Source organism: Larus michahellis, chromosome 14 (genome assembly GCF_964199755.1).
Source record: "Larus michahellis chromosome 14, bLarMic1.1, whole genome shotgun sequence".
Taxonomy (NCBI): Eukaryota; Metazoa; Chordata; class Aves; order Charadriiformes; family Laridae; genus Larus; species Larus michahellis.
The window spans coordinates 6,805,186-6,824,208 of record NC_133909.1 but is presented as its reverse complement, the minus strand read 5'-3'; the positions used below and the strand labels follow the sequence as shown (position 1 = coordinate 6,824,208).

Genomic DNA, 19,023 nt, shown 5'->3' with positions numbered 1-19,023 from the left:
CAGAACTTCAGTATCAACACGTCCCTGCAGAGGACACAGGTGTCCCCCCAGGGCATGTTCATGCAGCTGCGAGCTGGGGAGGAGATGAGCTTCAACATGGATGTCTTCCAGCCCTTGGAGAGCCCTGTGGATCTCTACATCCTCATGGACTTCTCCTATTCTATGTCTGATGATCTGGACAACCTCAAAAGCATGGGCGAAAAACTAGGTGAGACCAGAGCTGGGAGAAGAGGGGAGCTGTGCTGCTGATGAGGGCAGGCAGCTCGCTCCTGCCCACGGCTGTGAGTTCTCTGCCAGCCCCAGAGAAAGGGGATGCAACTGGCAAAGGGCTGAGAGGTGTCTGTTTTAATTAGAGTTTCTTATTATTGCTGCTTTGTGCAGCTTTGTGGGTCGATGTCTCTCCTGGCCCCGCAGGGATCGTCTCCTCCTCCTCCTCGTGCTCTCCCCTTTCAGCCCAGTGTGGGGGCTGGTGCTGGCAGAGTTGATCCGTGCAGTGGCTTTGGCATCTTGAACCCATAGGTGTGGTGCGTGCTATTGCATAAGCTCCAGTCTTGGAAAGGGCTACCAGAGGTAGCAGAGGTTCCTACCCCAAAAGACAAGCCCCTATCCCAGAGAGCTTAAAAGCTGACAGTTCAGGAGTCTTATCCAAGACCTGACCAGCAGAGAAGATGACCAGGAAAGGACTTCTTTCTCTGGAGCAGCAACCTCACAGACATCTCTTTATTCATGTGTTTCCTCCTCCCTCCCTCCTTCTCCTCCCAGCGGAGTTCCTGCAAGCCCTGACCTCCAATTACACCATCGGATTCGGCAAGTTTGTGGACAAAGTCTCATCCCCTCAGACAGACATGAGACCTCAGAAGTGAGTGAGGCCAATGGGTCCATGGGATGGGAGCAGAGGGGAGGGCAGGTGCCTTCTGTTTCTCTGTGGCTTTCCTGATCTTCTCCATCTGTGGTTCTGCCACAACAGATCGCATGTCTTGTCTTCTTCTCCATCTCTGTCCTCATCCCTTCGACCTCTCAGTGCTGATAGCTTGCCAACTCAACTTCATGTCTTCTCTTGAGGGACTTTCCAGGCCCTGGATGCTCTACCCACACTTCCTAACCTTGCACCCAGGTGTCCCTGCGTCCCTTTGCTCCTGTCCCCCAGCAAAAACCCTGCTCTCCCCTTTCTCCTAGGCTGCGCGAACCCTGGAACAATGCCGACTCCCCCTTCTCCTTCAAGAATGTCATCCGCCTCACCAGCGACATCAACAGCTTCAGCAAGGAGCTCAGGAAAGAGCGCATCTCTGGCAACCTGGATGCCCCTGAGGGCGGCTTTGATGCCATCCTGCAGACAGCTGTTTGCAAGGTGATGGTGGCCAGGGCTGCAGGAGCCATGTGGCTCTCTTCTTAATGAGCGGATCTTCTTGATACTGGGTGATGAGTGAAAGAACAGCATGCTGGGCAACTGACGAGACAACCAGGGAGCCCAGGTTATATGTTCATCTACAGTCGGCTCTTGCCCTCCCAGCCACACGCTCCTGGTGCCGAGTTGTTTTGCATTCCCAATTTTTCCTAGGTCTTAGGCCATTTGTGTGTGTACTTCTGGTGTTTGACCCCCAGCACAGGAGCTGATTGCTGGGCACCCTGCGTGTACTCTTTGCTCTGTTCCCCTTCGTGCCTGCGGTGGTGAAACTCTGCTCCCTGGAAAACAGCCTGCTTGGGCTTGGCCATTTGGCTGTGGGATGAGCACAGCTCCAAACACGTCCAGAAAAGCATGGGCTTGCCCCCCATATTTATACGTGTCTGGCACCGAGCTGCTGGGAGACATCCTATAAATTGGGGTTGTGGATGGGGGAGGCAGAGACCTGCTGGCTCAGATTCCCAGGGCCCCGTAGCTGGCTGTGTGTGCCGCCAAGTGGAGGTGGTGCCTTGCCCCTTGGGTTTCCAGCTCCTGCCAGTGTTGGCCTGCCAATGGCTGCAAATGCTCTGCAGTGGTTTGGCGGGCACGGAGATAAAGGTTCCTTCTCCCCCCTCCCTGGCTGTAGGATAAGATCGGCTGGAGGAAGGACAGCACTCACCTGCTCGTGTTCTCCACTGAATCCGCCTTTCACTATGAAGCTGACGGTACCAACGTCCTGGCAGGGATCCTGGCGCGAAATGATGAGCAGTGTCACCTCGACGACAACGGCACCTACGCATATGACACCAAGCAGGACTATCCTTCAGTGCCCACCCTGGTGCGCCTGCTGGGCCAACACAACATCATCCCCATCTTTGCTGTCACCAACCACTCCTACAGTTACTATGAGGTGAGGAAACCATTGTGGTGGTGCCACGTGGGCTTACCTTTCCTCCAGGACCATTCCTCCTCTGCCTGCAGCTCAGCTGTGACGAGAAAACGTTCTCCCGTCTCTGGTCCCCAAGTGTTAAACCAATGCCCTGACATTTTGGGAGGGTGCTGCCGTGTGTTGGGGGGCTGCTCTGGATCATGGGAGGTCTCAGGGTGTATTACTGGGGTGTGAAGATCTGGCTTCCTAGAGGTATCCCTGTGTTGATGTCTGTTTCTTATAAAGCAGTGGGGACATGGAGCCAGAAAGTAATTTAGGTTGGAAGGGCCCTTTGGTCCAAGCCCTGCTCAAAGCAGAGCCCACTTCAATGCTAGAGGAGGTTTCTCAAGGCCTTGGCTCAGGCGGCTCCTGTCTCTCTGCAGAAGCTTCACAAGTATTTCCCCATCTCTGAGATCGGGGTGCTCCAGGAGGACTCTTCCAACATCGTGGAGCTGCTCCGCACAGCCTTTGAGGTAACGATCTTCACTCTCGCTCCCAGGGAAGGCAGAGGGTGGGCACCTCCTACTCAGGAGAGCCGGCAGGAGGTGGGATGTGGCCCCTCTGAGGCAGGCCACGGGGTGGTCGCAGGTGTACTGCTGACAAATCAGTGCTGTGGTTATCTTCTGCCACCCAGCGCATCCGCTCCAAGATGGACATCCGAGCTGATTTCGTCCCCAAAGCCATGAAGACAGAGTTCACCTCCTTGATGTATGAAAAGACAGAATCTGGCTCCTTCCACATCACCCGTGGAGAAGTGGTAAGTCCTTGGATGGCCCCAGAGGGAAGGTGTGTGTGAGGGGCTGAGCCCTCCGCTGCATCCCTCCTTCCTTCTTCACCCAGCATTGGTCTGGCCGAGCTGTGGTTGAGCGGTGCTGGCTCATCCTTGCGGCATGTCCCTTCCTTCCAGGGCAAGTTCAACGTGCGTGTGAAAGCACTTGAGTACATCGGCGGGCAGCACGTCTGCAGCCTCCCTGAGAAAGACCGGCAGGGAGTTATCCACGTGAAACCCACCTCCCTGAGTGACAGCCTCAAAGTCACAGCCTCTGTCATCTGTGACGTGTGTCCTTGTGAACAGGTACGTGGGGGTGCGTGTTGCAGAGAGATATCCTCCTTCTGGCCATCCTGGGGTAGGAATGCGTTGGCCGGCACGTGTAGGTCCCGCTCAACCCGTCACCGTCACTCAGCGGAGGCTCAGCCTGGCCAAAAAGATCTTCATCACTGCCTGTGCCGAGCTGGGCATGTTGTCCTATGGCAGAACTCGGTCTTGTGGGCAAAACTTTTCCCCTAAATCTGCCTTTCTGATTCCAGCAATGGTCTTACGGGCAGCTGAGCCCATTCTGCAACACCTCTTCTCTCTTCTCCTACAGCAAAAACAGGTTAACTCGCCCAAGTGCAGCTTCCATGGGGACTTTGCCTGTGGACAGTGCATCTGCCACCCAGGCTGGTAAGGACTTTGTCCCTCCCAGGGTTCCTGCTGGGTCTGGGGACCCTCAGTGACACACGCTCATGCCGTGAGCATCCTGCCCAGGACCCTGCTGTCCTGCATTGTGCTCCCACCTCTCTCAGCGCCATCTCCTCCCCACCAGGCGAGGGGACACGTGCGACTGCTCCCCAGCGTCATCCCCCGACAACGAAGCCTGCATCCGCCCCGGGGATGTGGAGCCGTGCTCGGGCCGGGGGGAGTGCCTGTGTGGGAAGTGCCAGTGCTACTCCGAGGACCTGACGCAGCGCTTTGATGGGCCGTTCTGCCAGTACGACGTCCTGCAGTGCCCGCGTACCTCCGGCTTCCTCTGCAATGGTGAGAGCAGCCCCGCCGCCCCCAGCATCCCCCAGCTGAGGGATTCACTGTGCCTTGCTCCATCCTGGTGGCACAGGCGGGGTGTCCCTGGTTGGTGGCGTGGGGGGTTGAGCGACCAGTGGGCTGTGGGGACTCTGGGCTTGCAAATGTGCAGGGAGGGTGCCATGGAGTCTGTTTGCAGCCCCTCTGCACCCCAAAAGAAAGCAGGAGAGGCACAGACAGGGCCGGGGAAAGGTGCAGCACCAGTCCCTGGGTAACACCTCCTCTTGCGTTGCAGATCGCGGCCGCTGCTCCAAGGGCGCCTGCGTGTGCCAGAGTGGCTGGGAGGGTCCGGGCTGTGAATGTCCCACAAGCAACGACACCTGCATCGACAGCCGAGGGGTAGGTCCTGCCCTGCCTGCACCAGGCACACCCAAACAAGGCAGGGCTGCAGCAAATTGCCCTGATGCCCGAGGCTTAGGACCACTGGGAGCTGGCGCCTTGCTGACCCCTGGTGCCGCTGGGTGTCTACGATTGCTCTCGGATGGCGACTGTCACCTCTTCTTTCCCAGGGCATTTGCAATAACCATGGGAGGTGCGAATGCGGCAGATGCATCTGTGACAAGGCTTCGCTGTACACCAGCTCCACCTGCGAAATCAGCTACTCCCTGGTGAGGCTCAGCCTGGGGTCCCCTCTGGGTTGGTCACTTCTCCTTCCCATGCAGAGCATCCAGGGGAGGAAAGCAAAGCAGGGATGAAGGCACATCTCGGTCAGGAGCAAGATCCTGAGCAGGGGTTAGTCTTGCCTGTCCTGCCTTCAGTGGCCAGGAAGGGTCTGGTATGGGAGCTGCTTTGCAGCCATGGGCTTTCTTTGCCCCCTGGTTCAGTGGCAGCATCTGTTGAACGTCTGTCTGTGTTTGTCTGCACACCGGAGAAGGGCAGAGGTTTGAGGCTCGGCTCCTGGCTCCTTCCGATTTGTCTCAAGATTAGAAAAAAACATTTAATGGTCTGGTGCCTCAGTCTCCCCATTGACAAATATGGGCTAATGCCAGAGCAGGAGTGAAGAAAGCTGGCTTGGTTTTATTTTGTTAAGGCCACCTAAAACCCTTGGAGAAAGATCCTAATTGCTGCCCAAATGCAGGCTGTTGGTGTAAGAGATTTTGGAGACGGCTGTGCTGGGCTCCTGGGCTTGTAAAGCCTTCGTTAGCTGCTTGTTCTCGGTGATTCCCCTTTTTGGCCTTGCCCTGGCACCGCGGTGAGGATGCAGCGTTGCCTCTCCAGCTCTGCCTTTTGGAGGCGATGTCCTCCCTTGCTCCCCGTGGGCTGTCTCCTGACGATCCCACCTCTCTGTCCAGGGCTTCCAGGCGGTGTGTGAGAGCATCCGGGACTGCGTTCGCTGCCAGGCCTGGGGAACCGGCAACATGAAAGGGAACTGCAGCAAGTGCCACCTCCAGATCCAGATGGTGGAAGAGCTGAAGAAAGGTACTGGGAGAAGCAGAGCTGGGTGCGGTGTGTCTCCCATGGGCCCTGCCCCATGTGTGTGTGCATGTGGGGCTGGTCCCCAAGCTTTTTCTGGTCCTGATGACTTTGCAACCATGTCCCCTCGCTCTGCAGAGGAGGCCAGCGAGTACTGCTCATTCCAGGATGAGGAGGACGATTGCACGTACCACTACACCCTGGAGGGAGACCCCACCATCCTCCCCAACACCACCGTCCACGTGCAGAAGAAAAAAGGTGAGCAGGGACCCGGCAGGAGGGGATGCTTAGCCTGGGGTCTGGATCAGCAGTGACCTGCTCCACAGCACCTCCGATCCCCGCTTTGTCCCTTTGCTGTGTCCCTGGGCAGGGTCAGCTGCAGGCAGTGTCAGGGGTGAGTGACATTGGCTGTCACCTGAACTGCAGAGTGTAGAGAGTAGCATCCTCAGAGACCAGCATCTTTAGAGCTCAGTGCCTTCCCACTGCCGGCATGGGCGGGGAGAGATGCGAGGTGCTGAAGAGCCCCTTGGGGTGGCTGGATGCGAGCAGAGAGGTGGGATAGTTCTCCCTGAACAGCACTTTTCATTGTGAGCGCCAAGAAAGCCATTCCCAAGGTTAACCGGGCTGCTCCATCCCTCAAAGAGCTGTGGTCCAGCCTTTCCTCTCTGTCCCTGCCTGCTCCCTCCCTGCACGCCCCAGGCAGGGGGCTGATGCCCGGGAGTGACATTGCTGTCGCTTGCAGAGTGCCCGCCGGGGAGCTTCCTCTGGCTCATCCCTCTGCTCATCTTCCTCATCCTGCTCCTGGGGCTGCTGCTGCTGCTCTGCTGGAAGTTCTGCGCCTGCTGCAAGGTGAGTGCCTCAGCTGACTGCCCCAGCCTGGGGAGAGGACCAGATAAAGGCCAAAACCATGACAAATTTCCAGAATCCACCCAGCCTCCAGCATGGCCAGATTGGCAGGGGCTGGATCCCAGTCGTATCCAGCATGTCTGCTGTTGTCGACAGAAGTTGCTGTGGGATTTCCCCACTGAAGTGATATCTGGCTAAAATCAGCTTCCAGACCCCTACCCATCCAGTGCCCAACCCTCCCTGCTGCTGTGAATCCTCCCAGGTGGAGACGTGGGGGGTTTTGCCCTGGGCCGCAAAGTGATTGTGTCTTTGTCCACTTGTTTTCTAGGCTTGCCTGGCCCTGCTTCCCTGCTGCGCACGAGGTACCAGCCCTTGGGACTGGGGGGAGAGGGATCCATGTGGGGGTGTGTGTGCTGGGATAAGTGTCCCTCCTCCTCCTCTCTTAGCTGGGGAGGTGGATCGGGGGATAAGCTCCTAGAAGAGAGCCTAAGCCAGGGAGCCCTTGAGCTGCTGCTCCACTGCTCCCCCCTGCCCCACACCCTGGTGTGCCCTGCTGGGAATCCCACTGCTGGCTCTCCCCTGACCAGTGTCCCTTGTAATGCCTAGCTGGTGTGATGTGCTCTCCTCACTCATGGACGGCCTTTGCCCTCTCCACCCCACTCCACTCCTGACATCCAAACAAGCCCCAAAAATTCCCCGGAACAAAGTCTCCAGTGTTGGGAAGTTGATGGCTAGTGTTGTCCCGATCTGCCCAGACTCTGACACTGCCCCTGGTTCTGCAGGTCGCACCGTTGGCTTCAAGGAGGACCACTACATGCTTCGCCACAGCCTCATGTCCTCCGACCACCTGGACACCCCTATGGTCCGCAGTGGGTCCCTCAAAGGTCGGGACACCATCCGCTGGAAGATCAACAACAACGTTCACAAGCAGGGCTTAACCTCCCTCGCTGCCACCAACCCCAAAGATCTCAGTGAGTGCCACGTCTGAGGAACAGCGCATAGAGGAGGTGCTCCGGGTGCTTTAAAGGACACAAACCCTCAGTGGTGGCCCCAGCTCCAGCAGCCATGGTGTTACCTCCAAGCCGGATTGCAAAGGGGGGGGTGTCCCTTCATCTGCTTCCATCCTGGGGGAAGCTGAGCAGCACCTTCCTGCGTCCAGCCCTGTAGCCTTGGAGACCTCCTGACAGTCTGGCCATGTCTTAGTCTCATTAGCTTAGTGACCCAGCCTTGATTTTGCTGCCTCATCAGTCCAGAGCCGCCACTGGGCACCATTTCCATTGCTGGGTCTGGCAGAGAGCTTCCCAGTTATCCCTCTAGTTCTCCACGTGTTTTCTCTGTTGGTGATATGGGGTTTGGGTGCTAGCAATGCAGGATCTGGACACTGAGCATCATGCGTGTCCCCATGCTTCCAGCTTTCGTCTGGGTTATTTCACTAAGAAGGAAGGAGTTTGACTTGGGAATTTCTGTTTCCAGTTCCCTATGGGCTGTCTCTGAGGCTGACACGGCTTTTCACGCAGAACCTGGTGAAGCCGGACACCCGGGAGTGTGAGCAGCTGCGCAAGGAAGTCGATGAGAATGTACGAGCCTGGGCACGAGGGGGGCCTGGGGTGGGACTGGGGGACACCACACTGTGGGGTGTCTGCAATGCTGGGGAAGGGGGAGCGCCCCATCCCTGTGCGTCCACGCAGCTCTGGAAAGCAAGAAGCAATTTTTCCTCTTTCTCAAAGAAAGCACAACCTTTAAGATCACAATTGTGAGAATTATCAAAGCGTCACATTGATGAGATCTGAGGTTTGCTTCGGAGCACGTGGTCTGAAGCTCCTGTTTGGCTTCAGTTCAGAGCTTCTTGCCATGTCCTGGAGAGAAGCCCTGTGGCGGTCTCTGCCTGCTGCGGCAGGGCGAGCGGGGAGGACCCAGGGGTGGCCAGAGGACTCTCGTGTTTGCTGGCAGCAACATCTGCTCGCCGAACACATCCCTGTTCCGCAAGGGCTGTGTTGTGAAAGTCTCTCTTGCTCCTTGCAGCTGAACGAGGTTTTCAAGCGCATCCCCGGCTGCCACAAGGTTCAGCAGACCAAGTTCAGGTGAGTCAGAGCGTGAGACACCTCCTGCAGGGCAGTGTTCCCCCAGGGCACTGCTGGTGAGGGAGCGGACCTGAGGGCTGGGGTGTGAAATCCGGGATGCTGGGAGGGAGCGTGGGCTGTGAGACATCCTCGTGTGTGGTGCTTCACCCGCCCAGGGCTGCAGAGCAGAGCCCACCCGGCTGTGCTGGTGATCTCGGCGGCATCTGGCTTTGGACCTGAGACTCCTCCAGACAGGGACAAATCCCTGTCACCTGCTGCTCAATGGGAAAATTCCCACTGATTTCACAAGTTTCAGCCCTGTGCAGAGTTAGGAGTGCCTGGGGCAGGACGGAGGAGTCTGGGGATGCCAGCGCTGAGCACGGAGTGTTAGCCCTTCCCCACGGCTCTGACCAGATGTGATCCCTGTGGGCACGTTCCTCATTACATTGGGAAACCCAGGGGTGGAGGGAGCTGCCAGGCAGGAGGGAACATGTGATGGGGCCACGGGCTCTGCGGGATGGGTTGGCGCCCGCAGGGCAGCTGCCGCAGCTCAGACCTGCACAGGGCTGTGATTCACGCAGAACTTTGTCTCCCCACATGTGTTAGTCACTCTGATTTTTTTTTTTCTTTTTTTTTTTTTTATTTCCCACCCCAGGTTACAGCCCAATTCTGGGAAAAGGTAAGAGGAACTAGCAGCCCCCTCTTGTGCTGCGTCTTCTTCTTTGTACACACACGCGTGGGGTGACCGAATGCCCCACGCACTCGTTAGCCCCTCCGGCTGCTATGTGAGATGAGCAACCCTGCCCTCAGCTCTTACCTGGCTTTCTCTTCCCACCCGTCACAGGCAGGACCACACCATTGTGGACACGGTGCTCACTGCCCCTCGCTCAGCCAAACCAGAGATCATCAAAGTGGTGGAAAAGCACGTTTCCCACGAGACTTTCAATGACCTGAAGGTTTCACCGGGTTATTACACCGTGACCTCAGACCAAGGTAGGGAGCAGAGCCCAGCGCTGCCTCCTGGCTGGGCAGGGGGGACATTTCCCACCTCTCACCATTGATCCTTCCCCCAGATGCTCACGGGATGGTGGAGTTTCAAGAGTCTGTGGAGCTGGTGGATGTCCGTGTCCCACTTTTCATCAGGGAGGATGATGACGATGAGAAGCAGCTGCAGGTGGAGGCCATTGATGTCCCCACTGGCATCGCAGAGATTGGACGCCGGCTTGTCAACATCACCATCATCAAAGAACAAGGTGAAGGGTGTTTGTGTTTGAATGTCCCATGCCCAGATGGACTCAGGTGGTTTCTAAGGAAGGCACAGCCTGTGTATCTGAGCTCCCCCAGATGACAGACCAGAGACTTGCTTGGTGACTCCTGTCTTAAATCACCTGGGTCTAAACTAAGGAAACTTTTAAAGCTCTAAAGAAGGGTCATCATCCCTGGTGACAGAGACCAAATATTTGACCATCACAAGTTTAAATGCTACCAATTCCATGGCAGATCCAGGTTTGACCATATGTCTCTGCTGCTCCGGTTCATAGGTCACTGGAGTGAAGTAAAACCTCTTTGCTGTTATGCTGTGCCTGGGGCAGGTGAACGGCCCCAGCAGTTTGCCTCTGCTTCCCGTCTGGTTGTTTTGAGCAGGGAGCTCGAGTCAGGAGTGGTAAAGTCTCCAGCCCATGCAGTAATATTTCATACACCGTTCAGACCCACGGGTGATAGGAACTCTGTTCAGGGAGGACACCTGTGTGTTTGTAGTACGATTCTTCATGTATTTTCTCTACATGTTCCTTCTCTCCTGCCCCTTCCAGCCAGCAGCCTCATCACCTTCTTGCAGCCAGCCTATTCCCACAGCCGCTTTGATAAGCTGGCCAAGATCCCTGTCCTCCGGGAGATCATAGAAAACGGGAAATCCCAAGTTACCTACAGGACCCGGGATCTCACCGCCAAGAATGGCAGGGTAAGGGTGATGCTCCTGGCCTTGGCAGGCAGGAATGAGCGGGCACAGAGCGGTGGGAAGGAACTGACCCTGGGGCTGCGTAGGAGCAGCTGGTCAATCTCAAAGGGGGATGTGGGAGAGAGGAAACCCAGGGCTTGAAGTTAGCACAAGGGCTAATTCCCCTCCATCCTTTGTTCCCTGTGCCTCAGGGGCCTGAGAGGCTGCCGGTACCAGGGGCAGAGGGTACTGGCTGCTCCCTGAGCTGTAGGCACTTGGGAGGCAAGTGGGGATTCACTGGGAGATGAGGGGAGATCTCTGGGAGCCTTCTTGTGGATGCTGTGGGCTGTAATCACTCACCTCTTCCTTCTCCTCCAGGACTACACCTTCACAGAGGGTGACCTGGTCTTCCAGCCCGGAGAGACCCGAAAGGAGGTGCAGGTCCCCTTGCTGGAGCTGACTGAAATAGATACCCTCTTACACAACTGCCAGCTCAAGCAGTTCGCCATCGACCTCCTCCATCCCAAGCACGGCGCCAAGATCGGGCGATACCCCCAGACCACGGTGACCATCGCGGACCCAGGTTAGGGGCTGGCAGCCAGGTGGTGGGAAATGGCAGCAGGGGGTGTGGGACCCCCACACCGGACCAGCTCAGCCCGAAGCGGTGCACAGAGCTCCAGCCCTGCTCCTCACCCAAAAAGCGGCAATGAGGAGGTTCCTCCAGCTCCGAGCAGTAGATTTGGGCCTCCCTCTAGAGGCGTTAGTGGGTATAGACAGTGGGTGGGAAGAAGATGGATAATCTACCTCGCAAAAGGGAATAGAGTGGATCCTTCATTCATTTTCCTTGGGGATTTGAATAAAAAAGCTATAAAAATAGGGGAGAGGCGGGACTTGCCAGGAGCTGTGCTTGGTGCTTCCTGGGGCTGGACAAGCAAAACTGTAAAGGTTGTCATCAAGTGGGTCGATAACGTAAAGGTATTTATCACAGTGCTGGACATGAATGCTGGAGGTACAAGAAAGTCCCTTGTGACTGGACAACCAGAACCACTTCAGGGGCAGGCACTGGGGCTGGAGAGGCTCCAGAGAGCTCTCGGCTGGACTTGGTGGGTTTCCAGGAGAAGCAACTGGGTGACTCGAGAAGGCTCTGCCAATCTCTGTCTTCTTTCGTGGTTGCACAAAGCAACTGATCAGGAAGTTATTAAATACATTCAGACAAAGCTAAAGATTTTCAGAGGCAAGAAGGTGGTCTCTTCATTTCTTTGTACCTGGGAAGCCTGTGAGAAGCAGCAGGAGGTGCAGGACTCGGGGATTCTGAGCCCAACTCTCATGCCAGCTTGCTGCGTGGCTTTGGGGGAAGTCATCACCAAGTGCCTCAGTTTCCCTTCCCTATGATGGGGATCTACCCCTCAGAAATTCTTTGAGGCTCGCTCAGGATGGCAGGGCGGTGCTGGAGAGAGGCACACTTCCTTCTTTTCTTTCCATGTGGGGGGCTAGCACTGATGTGACCTTTCTTCCTTGTGTCTGCAGAGGTGGTGGATGGTGTCCCCTTGATGACTGGCCTGGGACAGGTCTCGCAGTCCCCCAAAGGCCGCCTGAGTGCACCGCTTAATCCCAACGCTGACGCTCTCAGCTCCAGGGAAATCCGCTTCAACTGGTTTCCTCCACCGGGAAAACCTCTGGGGTATAAGGTAAGGGGGGAGTGAATCCCAGGGGAGGGTGTGGGTTTCACACACATGCAGTCATTTGTGCTGAAGGGATGGGGAGAAGACGCCCAAGAGAGGGAGCAAGCTCACCCCTTCTGGCCCCCTCCATCCGTGAGGGACCATGGCTGGGTGGATGTGGGATTTGCAGGAAAGATTCCTGGTGGGTTCTCTCCCTTTCCATCACACACCGTGAAATACCCAGACTGTTCTGGCCTCCCATTTCAGAAGAATGGCACAACACCCTGGCTTTCTCAGAGCAGATCTAATAAGAGATGGGGAATTTCTCACCCATTATGGTGAGGATCTGAAGGAATCATGGCTTGCTCTTGCTTTGCCAGGTGAAATACTGGATCCAAGGAGACCCCGAGTCAGAAGCCCGTCTCATCGATGTCAAAGCCCTATCAGCAGAGCTGAGTAACCTCTACCCCTTCTGTGACTACGAGATGCAAGTCTGCGCCTACAATGCCATGGGTGAAGGGGCTTACTCCGACATCATCCACTGCCGCACACTTGAGGAGGGTGAGTGACTCTGCACTTTGCTTCCCACTATGTGGAGCAAGTTGGTGCCTGTGAACCCAGCATGGGGTCAGGGCTCCGACCCTGAGCTTCTGATAGTCTTGGGGACAAGCATGGAGCGGCTCCCACTGTGTCCCAGCTGTGATCCAGGGAGATCTGGGCATCTGCGTGCACTCGCTCCCAACTTTCAGTAACCTGGACCCTTTGCTCTTGCCTTTCCAGTCCCCAGCGAGCCAGGACGCTTGGCTTTCAATGTCGTGTCTTCCACCGTGACGCAGCTGAGCTGGGCTGAGCCTGCAGAAACCAATGGGGAGATCACGGCTTATGAAGTCAGTTACGGACTCGTCAACGAGGACAACGGTAAGAGCTCATTTTCTGACCAGAGCAGTCCAGTCAGGCTGAGGGGCTGGAGTACACTTTCCCAAGGATGGGCCAATCCCAAGCAGCAGCAGAACCAGAACAGCTCCAAGCATGTTTCCTGTGAAAACTGCGATCTGGAGGGGTCACTTCTTGATGGAAGGAGTACAGAAAAATCACCGCTCAGGATTTAATCCTGAAAAGCCCAAAGCACACTCGGTTCCCATTCACTTCCATAGTGTTTTGTGGTTTTTTTCATCTTAAAAACTTAGTTCATAGGTCTAGACCTAGGGCTAGGGTGCCAGGAAGTTGTTATTTGGTGACACACCGGTAACAGGAGACCTCTGCTGTAGGTTGACTTCAGCATTCAGTTTGGACATTTCCCCGAGACGATGTCATGCTTGTCATGAGCAGCCCAAATAGCTGCTGCACCTTGTCCCAGAGCCAGGCTGTGTCCTGACACCAAACCTCAGCGAGCCTGTTGGCCAAGGGTGGGGTGCTGTGGGGGTCCTCTGTGTCTCGTGACCTTGTGGGTGATAGGCATACCCATATTTGCAGTACCCATTGGCCCAATGAAGAAGGTGCTGGTTGAAGACCCAAAGAAGCGCATGGTGCTGATAGAAAACCTGAGGGAGTCCCAGCCCTATCGCTACATGGTGAAGGCCAGAAATGGTGCTGGCTGGGGACCTGAGAGAGAAGCCACCATCAACCTTGCTACGCAGCCCAAGCGCCCGATGTCCAGTGAGTTACTGCCGTGCCTGGGTGGGAATGGGGGGACAGGAGCAGTGCTGGGGAGTGCTCCGCATCATCCCAGCTGCTTCTCCACATCCTGCTCACTCTACGGCACCAGCCAACCTGCTGAATGCTGAAGGCCAGCCTGAGCGTGGGAGGCCTGTGTGGTTTTGAGCTGCTTGTTTAATGGCACTTTCCACCTCTCCTTCAGTCCCCATCATCCCTGACGTCCCCATCATTGATGCAGAGGGAGGTGAGGACTACGACAGCTACCTGATGTACAGTGCAGATGTGCTTCGCTCTCCAGCTGGCAGCAAGCATCCCAGTGTCTCTGACGATTCAGGTACTTTGCTCTGAGTTTTGCAAAGGTCATTTTTAACATTCATTTTCTTTAACAACAGCTTTCAGCAATGAGCTTCACTGCTCCTTTCCTCCTCAGGGAGATGGGGAGATCCAAGTCATGGAGATGGTGATCAGCCTTTCCAAAGCACAGTAGCTGCATCTATGGGAACACTTGACTAGTCTTCACTAGTCATAGTGTAAATAAGACCAGTCCCTCCTTTTCTTAGCCATGAGGCAAGGAGAAATCTCAACGTGGGGTGGGAGAGGAGCTTTTCATGGCTCTCCCTGCTCATCTTCCCTTCCTGTTGCCATTTGGCTGGACCACGAGAGTTACCGTCAGCAAACAAGCACTGGCAAGGCACAGATCTCTGAGTCCCTTGGATGCTCAGCGTCTTGGCCAAGCCAACAGGAGGGAACTCACCAAGTGCTGGGAAGGCACTGGCCTCTCTTCCTCCATCACTTCACTCTCTGAATGAGGCTGACTCTCTTGTCTTGTACTGGGACAATGAGAGGAAGATGGGCCATAAGTGAAATGATGAGTCTTATCAGTAGGATTTGGAGGGTCTTCCCTAGGGGGGTTCACCAGATCCACGAGTGAGTCCTTGGTCCTTTCAGAGGGGTAACACCAAGAGTCCGACCATCCTGAGTGCACACTAAGGAGTGAGGAAACCTCTCCTGATCAGAGGACAATTGTCACAGACTCTTCATGAGAGGGACAGGCGTGTGGTGGGACTTTGACACTCACCTTTTGTCATGATGGACACGGGGCTGGAAAACATCCCTGGGGTTGAGGAACCCCGTGTATGTCATGTTCCCACCATCCTCCATCTACCAGTCACACGACGGTTGCACTGCCTGAACTCATCAGCCAACACTTGGCAAGATGGGCTGTGAAGGGGTGTCTTTCCCACTGGCGCCTGCCCCTTCCCCTCCCCAGCAAGTGGCACAAAAGCGGTGGGTAGCCCACTCTGTGCCCTGCAGATCATGCCAACACCAGTGCTTGCGTTGTCCCAAAAGGCTCCAGGTGGAAATATGTGCAGTTGCTGGGAGAAGACTTGGATCTTCGCCGCATCACCTGGAGGCTGCCACCTGAAACCATTCCCCGCCTCTCTGGCAGCAGCCACCTCTCCTCAGACACCGAGGGTCTCCTCCACGAGGAGGACAGTGACATGGCTACTGGCAGCCTGAGGAGGAGTGGGACGCCCCGGCCCCAAGCAGGTGAAGGACGGCTTCGTTATGGCACTGAGTGTCCTGTCTCGTCCTGCTCCGAGCCATGGGGCCCAGTACATGTTCCCTTCCTCTCCTTGTGTGCCCATCCTTGTGTTGGCGTGATGCACTGTTCACATGATGTAGTCTGCTTCAAAACCTTGTCCTGGTGTGTCTCCTCACAAGAGTGTCAAGGTAACCCCCATCTCGGCACGGACTTGGGAGCCTGCTAGCAAGTTGCTTCTACAAAAGGCTGGACCTTCGAGGCAGGAGCAAACTCAGATGATACCTACTAAGTGCCACCTCCAAGGGCAGCTCCTCACCTTAATTAAGCACCCCGAGCTTCTGGGGCAGATCTGCTGGACTTTTAAACAGAAATCACTCTCTCATGGGTAGCTGATCTCTCCTGGCCTGCTGGGAAGGGATGGGGGTTTGTCAAGGACCAGAACAATGGATCAGAGTTTGCTTTTCAGAACCAGCTGAGACAGGATCCAGAGTGAGATTTGGAGAAACAGCCTCCATAAAGGGCTGTTTTTCTTCCACTTTCTTTTTAAATCTGAAATTATATACCTGTATTTGCGTCAAAGGAGAGATGTAAGAGAACACGGTGAGATCCACAAGGCAGTGCCCCAGCGAGGCCGAGGTCTGGAGTTACTTTGGGCACCATGGGTGTCTCTGGTGCTGGGTGTAGAACAAAGTCTCTGTTTACTTATTTGTTTCCCCGTCATTGCGTTGGGTGGTTGTGGCTTGTTCTAGATGTAGCACTCCAGAGTGACTTTCCAGATGCTGAAGCTGGGATGCAGCCGAGGCAGGGCGCACCATGATGCCTCCTGCTTCCTCCCCATGGAAACTGGAGCAGCAGCCCTGTCCACAGTCACGTTCCTCATGGTGTGCCCTCTTTCACAGAGCACTTGCTGAATGGCCGAGTGGACTTCTCCTTCCCTGGCAGTGGCAGTGGCACACTGACGAGGACAACAAACACCAGCTACCACCAACTGAGCTCACACATGCAGCAGGAGCACAGGGTGATGGGGAGCTCCTCACTGACAAGAGACTACTCCACGATGCTAATGGGGCATGGTGAGTACTGTGGTGATGGAACCTGTCCTTTCCTTCCACCCCCACGGCTGTTTTCGGACCCATGCCCTGCAAGTCCTGTTGGGGTGAGGACTGTGCTCACAGCTAAGGGGGCCTATGAACCACAGATCTGGAAAGTCATATCCTCACCACTGATGTGTAGGTGCTTTGCTAAGGCCACCCTGCTCCCAGACCAGTGTGGAAAGGGTTCCCATCCCTCATGTGCAGAGTGCTAGGGAAAGGGAGCTACATCCTTATTCTCATACCGCAAAGCACTCTGGGAAGAGCATATGTGTCATCTTCTAACACTAGCAGCATGGTTGCCTTTCAGTTCCACACATGTACATCAGCTGGTGCTGACAGAAGGTTGTTAAAAGGCTCTTCAAATCTGAGCCTTAAAAAGTCACCTCTGCAGGAGCCACCACTCGGGCTGAACCTGCTCTGAAGTCTCCAATGGTGTTTTTCTCTTTCTTTTGCACCGCTTCTGTAGATTACCCGGGGAGATTCCTCCCTCCCATCCATGAAGATGCTGGGAGGACAATCCCACGGCCCCGGGATGTGGGTTTCAGGAGCAGGGCAAAGGTGAAGGGTTACTACCCCAGCACTGGCTTTCGGGACTCTATAATCATGACTGATGGGTCCGCGGGGATTTGCAAGTACATAGGTACAGCTTTGTCCAGTGTCTCCTCCCAGCCATGCATCCCATAACAGCCAAGCCACCGGCCATCCATGAGCTATTACCATTCACTACTCCACCTAAACCCTCTCTCCATGGCTTGCTGTGTGCCGCACTGATCTTCCTCTTGACCCGGACCGTGCCTCCATCACACCACCTTTCCATTTGCAGGTGACTTCAGCTGTGTTTCAACCCACCTGAGCTGATTAACACTCACCACTGCTGCCACCATGCTTTAATGGGCTGATCAGCTCATTGATTCCGTCCTCTTCATTCCTAACAAGCTTGTTGTTCTCAGTCTTATCCCACAGGCCTTTGGAGGACTCTTGGGGAGAACGTGTGCTCCATATGAGATGTCCCTCTGCAAGCTCCTTGGCCAAAGCCCATATCAATGAGAGGCTTCAGTCCCTGAGTGTCACCTGGGAGGCTGCTGTGCTTGCCACGAGCCTTGTGTCCCAGTGGGCTGAGTTGGGAGGAAACAAGAACACCCAGACCTGGCCCCAGCTGCCTCCATCCCCTTCAACAGTCCCTGGAGGTGTCGGGTTGCTTTAGCTATAGACTAAGGCCAATCTTAACTGAGCAACATTTGAAGATGCCTGTGAAGCTCCTGGCAGACTGGACAGGGTGCTTCGGGGTTAGTGAGGGGGCCACACACAGCACCTGAGCCCCTGCTCTGCTCTCTCTACCACGGGGGCACGAAGCTTGCCTTGACTTATCCCACACAAGGTTAGCACCCCAAGGCCATGGCACGTCACTGTAGGTGTGCAGAGCCAGCCAGTCGCCCCTTGTGATGGGCCAGCTTGCAGAGGTGACCTCTTATCACATTTTCCCCAGACCATCAGGACCATCCCACGCTTGCGCGGGCCACTCCCTCCTCTCCCTCAGCCCCCTTAACCCACAGCCTCCAAATCTCCACCCTGACGTTCCCTTTTTGTCTCAGACTCCAGGCTGCCACTGGGTGTCCCCGACACCCCCACACGCCTGGTGTTCTCCGCCCTGGGACCCACCTCCCTGAAGGTGAGCTGGCAGGAGCCGCACTGCGAGAAGGAGGTGCAGGGCTACAGCGTGCAGTACCAGCTCCTCAATGGAGGTCAGTGAACAGTCAGCAGGTGCCCACCGGGCAGTTGGTGGTGGGAGTTTCTGGGGGCGGAAAGTGTGGCCCAGGTCTTCTCTTGGGCAACTGGCTCTGGATTAACCCTGCTTGAGCAGGGGATGTTGGATCAGATGACCTCCAGAGGTCCCTTCCAACCTCAACCGACTGGTCCCAGCTCTGCTTTTTGTGTAGCCTTGAGGAAATGTCTCAGCTACCCCACAGCTCTCATTCCCCATTTCTGCTGGGAGCGACAATTCCTGGCGTTGCTTGTGGAGTCACCCCTCCTCCAAAAAACCTTGGACTCCTTCTTCACCAGCCCTAACATCTTAGTTGAAGGATTTTTTGTCAAGTTGGACCTGGAGGAAGGATTGCAATGAAAATCTCTTATTTTTACATGAAACTTGGGGCAATGTTAGTGAAAATGTAATTCTCTTTGGCTGAAAATTCATGAGTTTTCAATAAGTTGTTGTTTGCCCTAAGCCTTTTTTGGAACAACATCTCATCCTGCACTAGCAGTTGTTGGTGGCGAGGTGTGATGGATGTGACTGAGGAAAAGGGCCCTGGATGACTTTTCCAGGCAGTTCATTTGAGGTAGAGTGTAGGTGAAAGCCACAGTGCTGCCTTTGTGCCTGCAACATGGAGCTGATGTCTCCTTTCCCTGTGTGTCCCAGGAGAGGTGCACCGACTCACCATTCCCAACCCCTGCCAGAACTCGGTGGTGGTGGAGGACCTGCTGCCCAACCACTCCTACATCTTCAAGGTGAAGGCACAGAGCGAGGAAGGCTGGGGCCCTGAGAGGGAAGGAGTCATCACCATAGAGTCTCAGGTGGACCCACAAAGCCCACTCAGCCCTGTACCAGGTGAGGTGGATGGGGGAAGGGGGAAAGGGGGCACTGATGTCTTTGCTGTTGTCTATA

At 55.6% G+C, this 19,023-nt stretch overlaps 1 protein-coding gene across 4 annotated transcripts in view; it reads left to right on the top strand.

The window, feature by feature from the left end:
- Positions 1 to 19,023, top strand: part of ITGB4 (integrin subunit beta 4) — a 31,068-nt gene that overhangs the window by 7,108 nt on the left and 4,937 nt on the right. For 3 of the 4 annotated variants that reach the window (XM_074607600.1, XM_074607599.1, XM_074607598.1), the window contains exons 5-37: positions 4 to 208; positions 763 to 859; positions 1,177 to 1,348; positions 2,028 to 2,291; positions 2,693 to 2,782; positions 2,944 to 3,066; positions 3,217 to 3,384; positions 3,677 to 3,753; positions 3,896 to 4,107; positions 4,385 to 4,488; positions 4,659 to 4,757; positions 5,442 to 5,568; positions 5,701 to 5,820; positions 6,305 to 6,411; positions 6,737 to 6,770; positions 7,191 to 7,379; positions 7,882 to 7,985; positions 8,431 to 8,489; positions 9,124 to 9,147; positions 9,313 to 9,461; positions 9,542 to 9,721; positions 10,280 to 10,428; positions 10,783 to 10,987; positions 11,932 to 12,092; positions 12,446 to 12,626; positions 12,846 to 12,983; positions 13,539 to 13,721; positions 13,924 to 14,055; positions 15,072 to 15,272; positions 16,167 to 16,340; positions 16,828 to 17,001; positions 17,954 to 18,103; positions 18,778 to 18,966. In XM_074607600.1, the coding sequence (XP_074463701.1) occupies positions 4 to 208; positions 763 to 859; positions 1,177 to 1,348; positions 2,028 to 2,291; positions 2,693 to 2,782; positions 2,944 to 3,066; positions 3,217 to 3,384; positions 3,677 to 3,753; positions 3,896 to 4,107; positions 4,385 to 4,488; positions 4,659 to 4,757; positions 5,442 to 5,568; positions 5,701 to 5,820; positions 6,305 to 6,411; positions 6,737 to 6,770; positions 7,191 to 7,379; positions 7,882 to 7,985; positions 8,431 to 8,489; positions 9,124 to 9,147; positions 9,313 to 9,461; positions 9,542 to 9,721; positions 10,280 to 10,428; positions 10,783 to 10,987; positions 11,932 to 12,092; positions 12,446 to 12,626; positions 12,846 to 12,983; positions 13,539 to 13,721; positions 13,924 to 14,055; positions 15,072 to 15,272; positions 16,167 to 16,340; positions 16,828 to 17,001; positions 17,954 to 18,103; positions 18,778 to 18,966 (4,741 nt within the window). The remainder of the gene's footprint in view (positions 1 to 3; positions 209 to 762; positions 860 to 1,176; positions 1,349 to 2,027; positions 2,292 to 2,692; positions 2,783 to 2,943; positions 3,067 to 3,216; positions 3,385 to 3,676; positions 3,754 to 3,895; positions 4,108 to 4,384; positions 4,489 to 4,658; positions 4,758 to 5,441; positions 5,569 to 5,700; positions 5,821 to 6,304; positions 6,412 to 6,736; positions 6,771 to 7,190; positions 7,380 to 7,881; positions 7,986 to 8,430; positions 8,490 to 9,123; positions 9,148 to 9,312; positions 9,462 to 9,541; positions 9,722 to 10,279; positions 10,429 to 10,782; positions 10,988 to 11,931; positions 12,093 to 12,445; positions 12,627 to 12,845; positions 12,984 to 13,538; positions 13,722 to 13,923; positions 14,056 to 15,071; positions 15,273 to 16,166; positions 16,341 to 16,827; positions 17,002 to 17,953; positions 18,104 to 18,777; positions 18,967 to 19,023) is intronic. The other variant, XM_074607601.1, reaches the window with a different exon arrangement.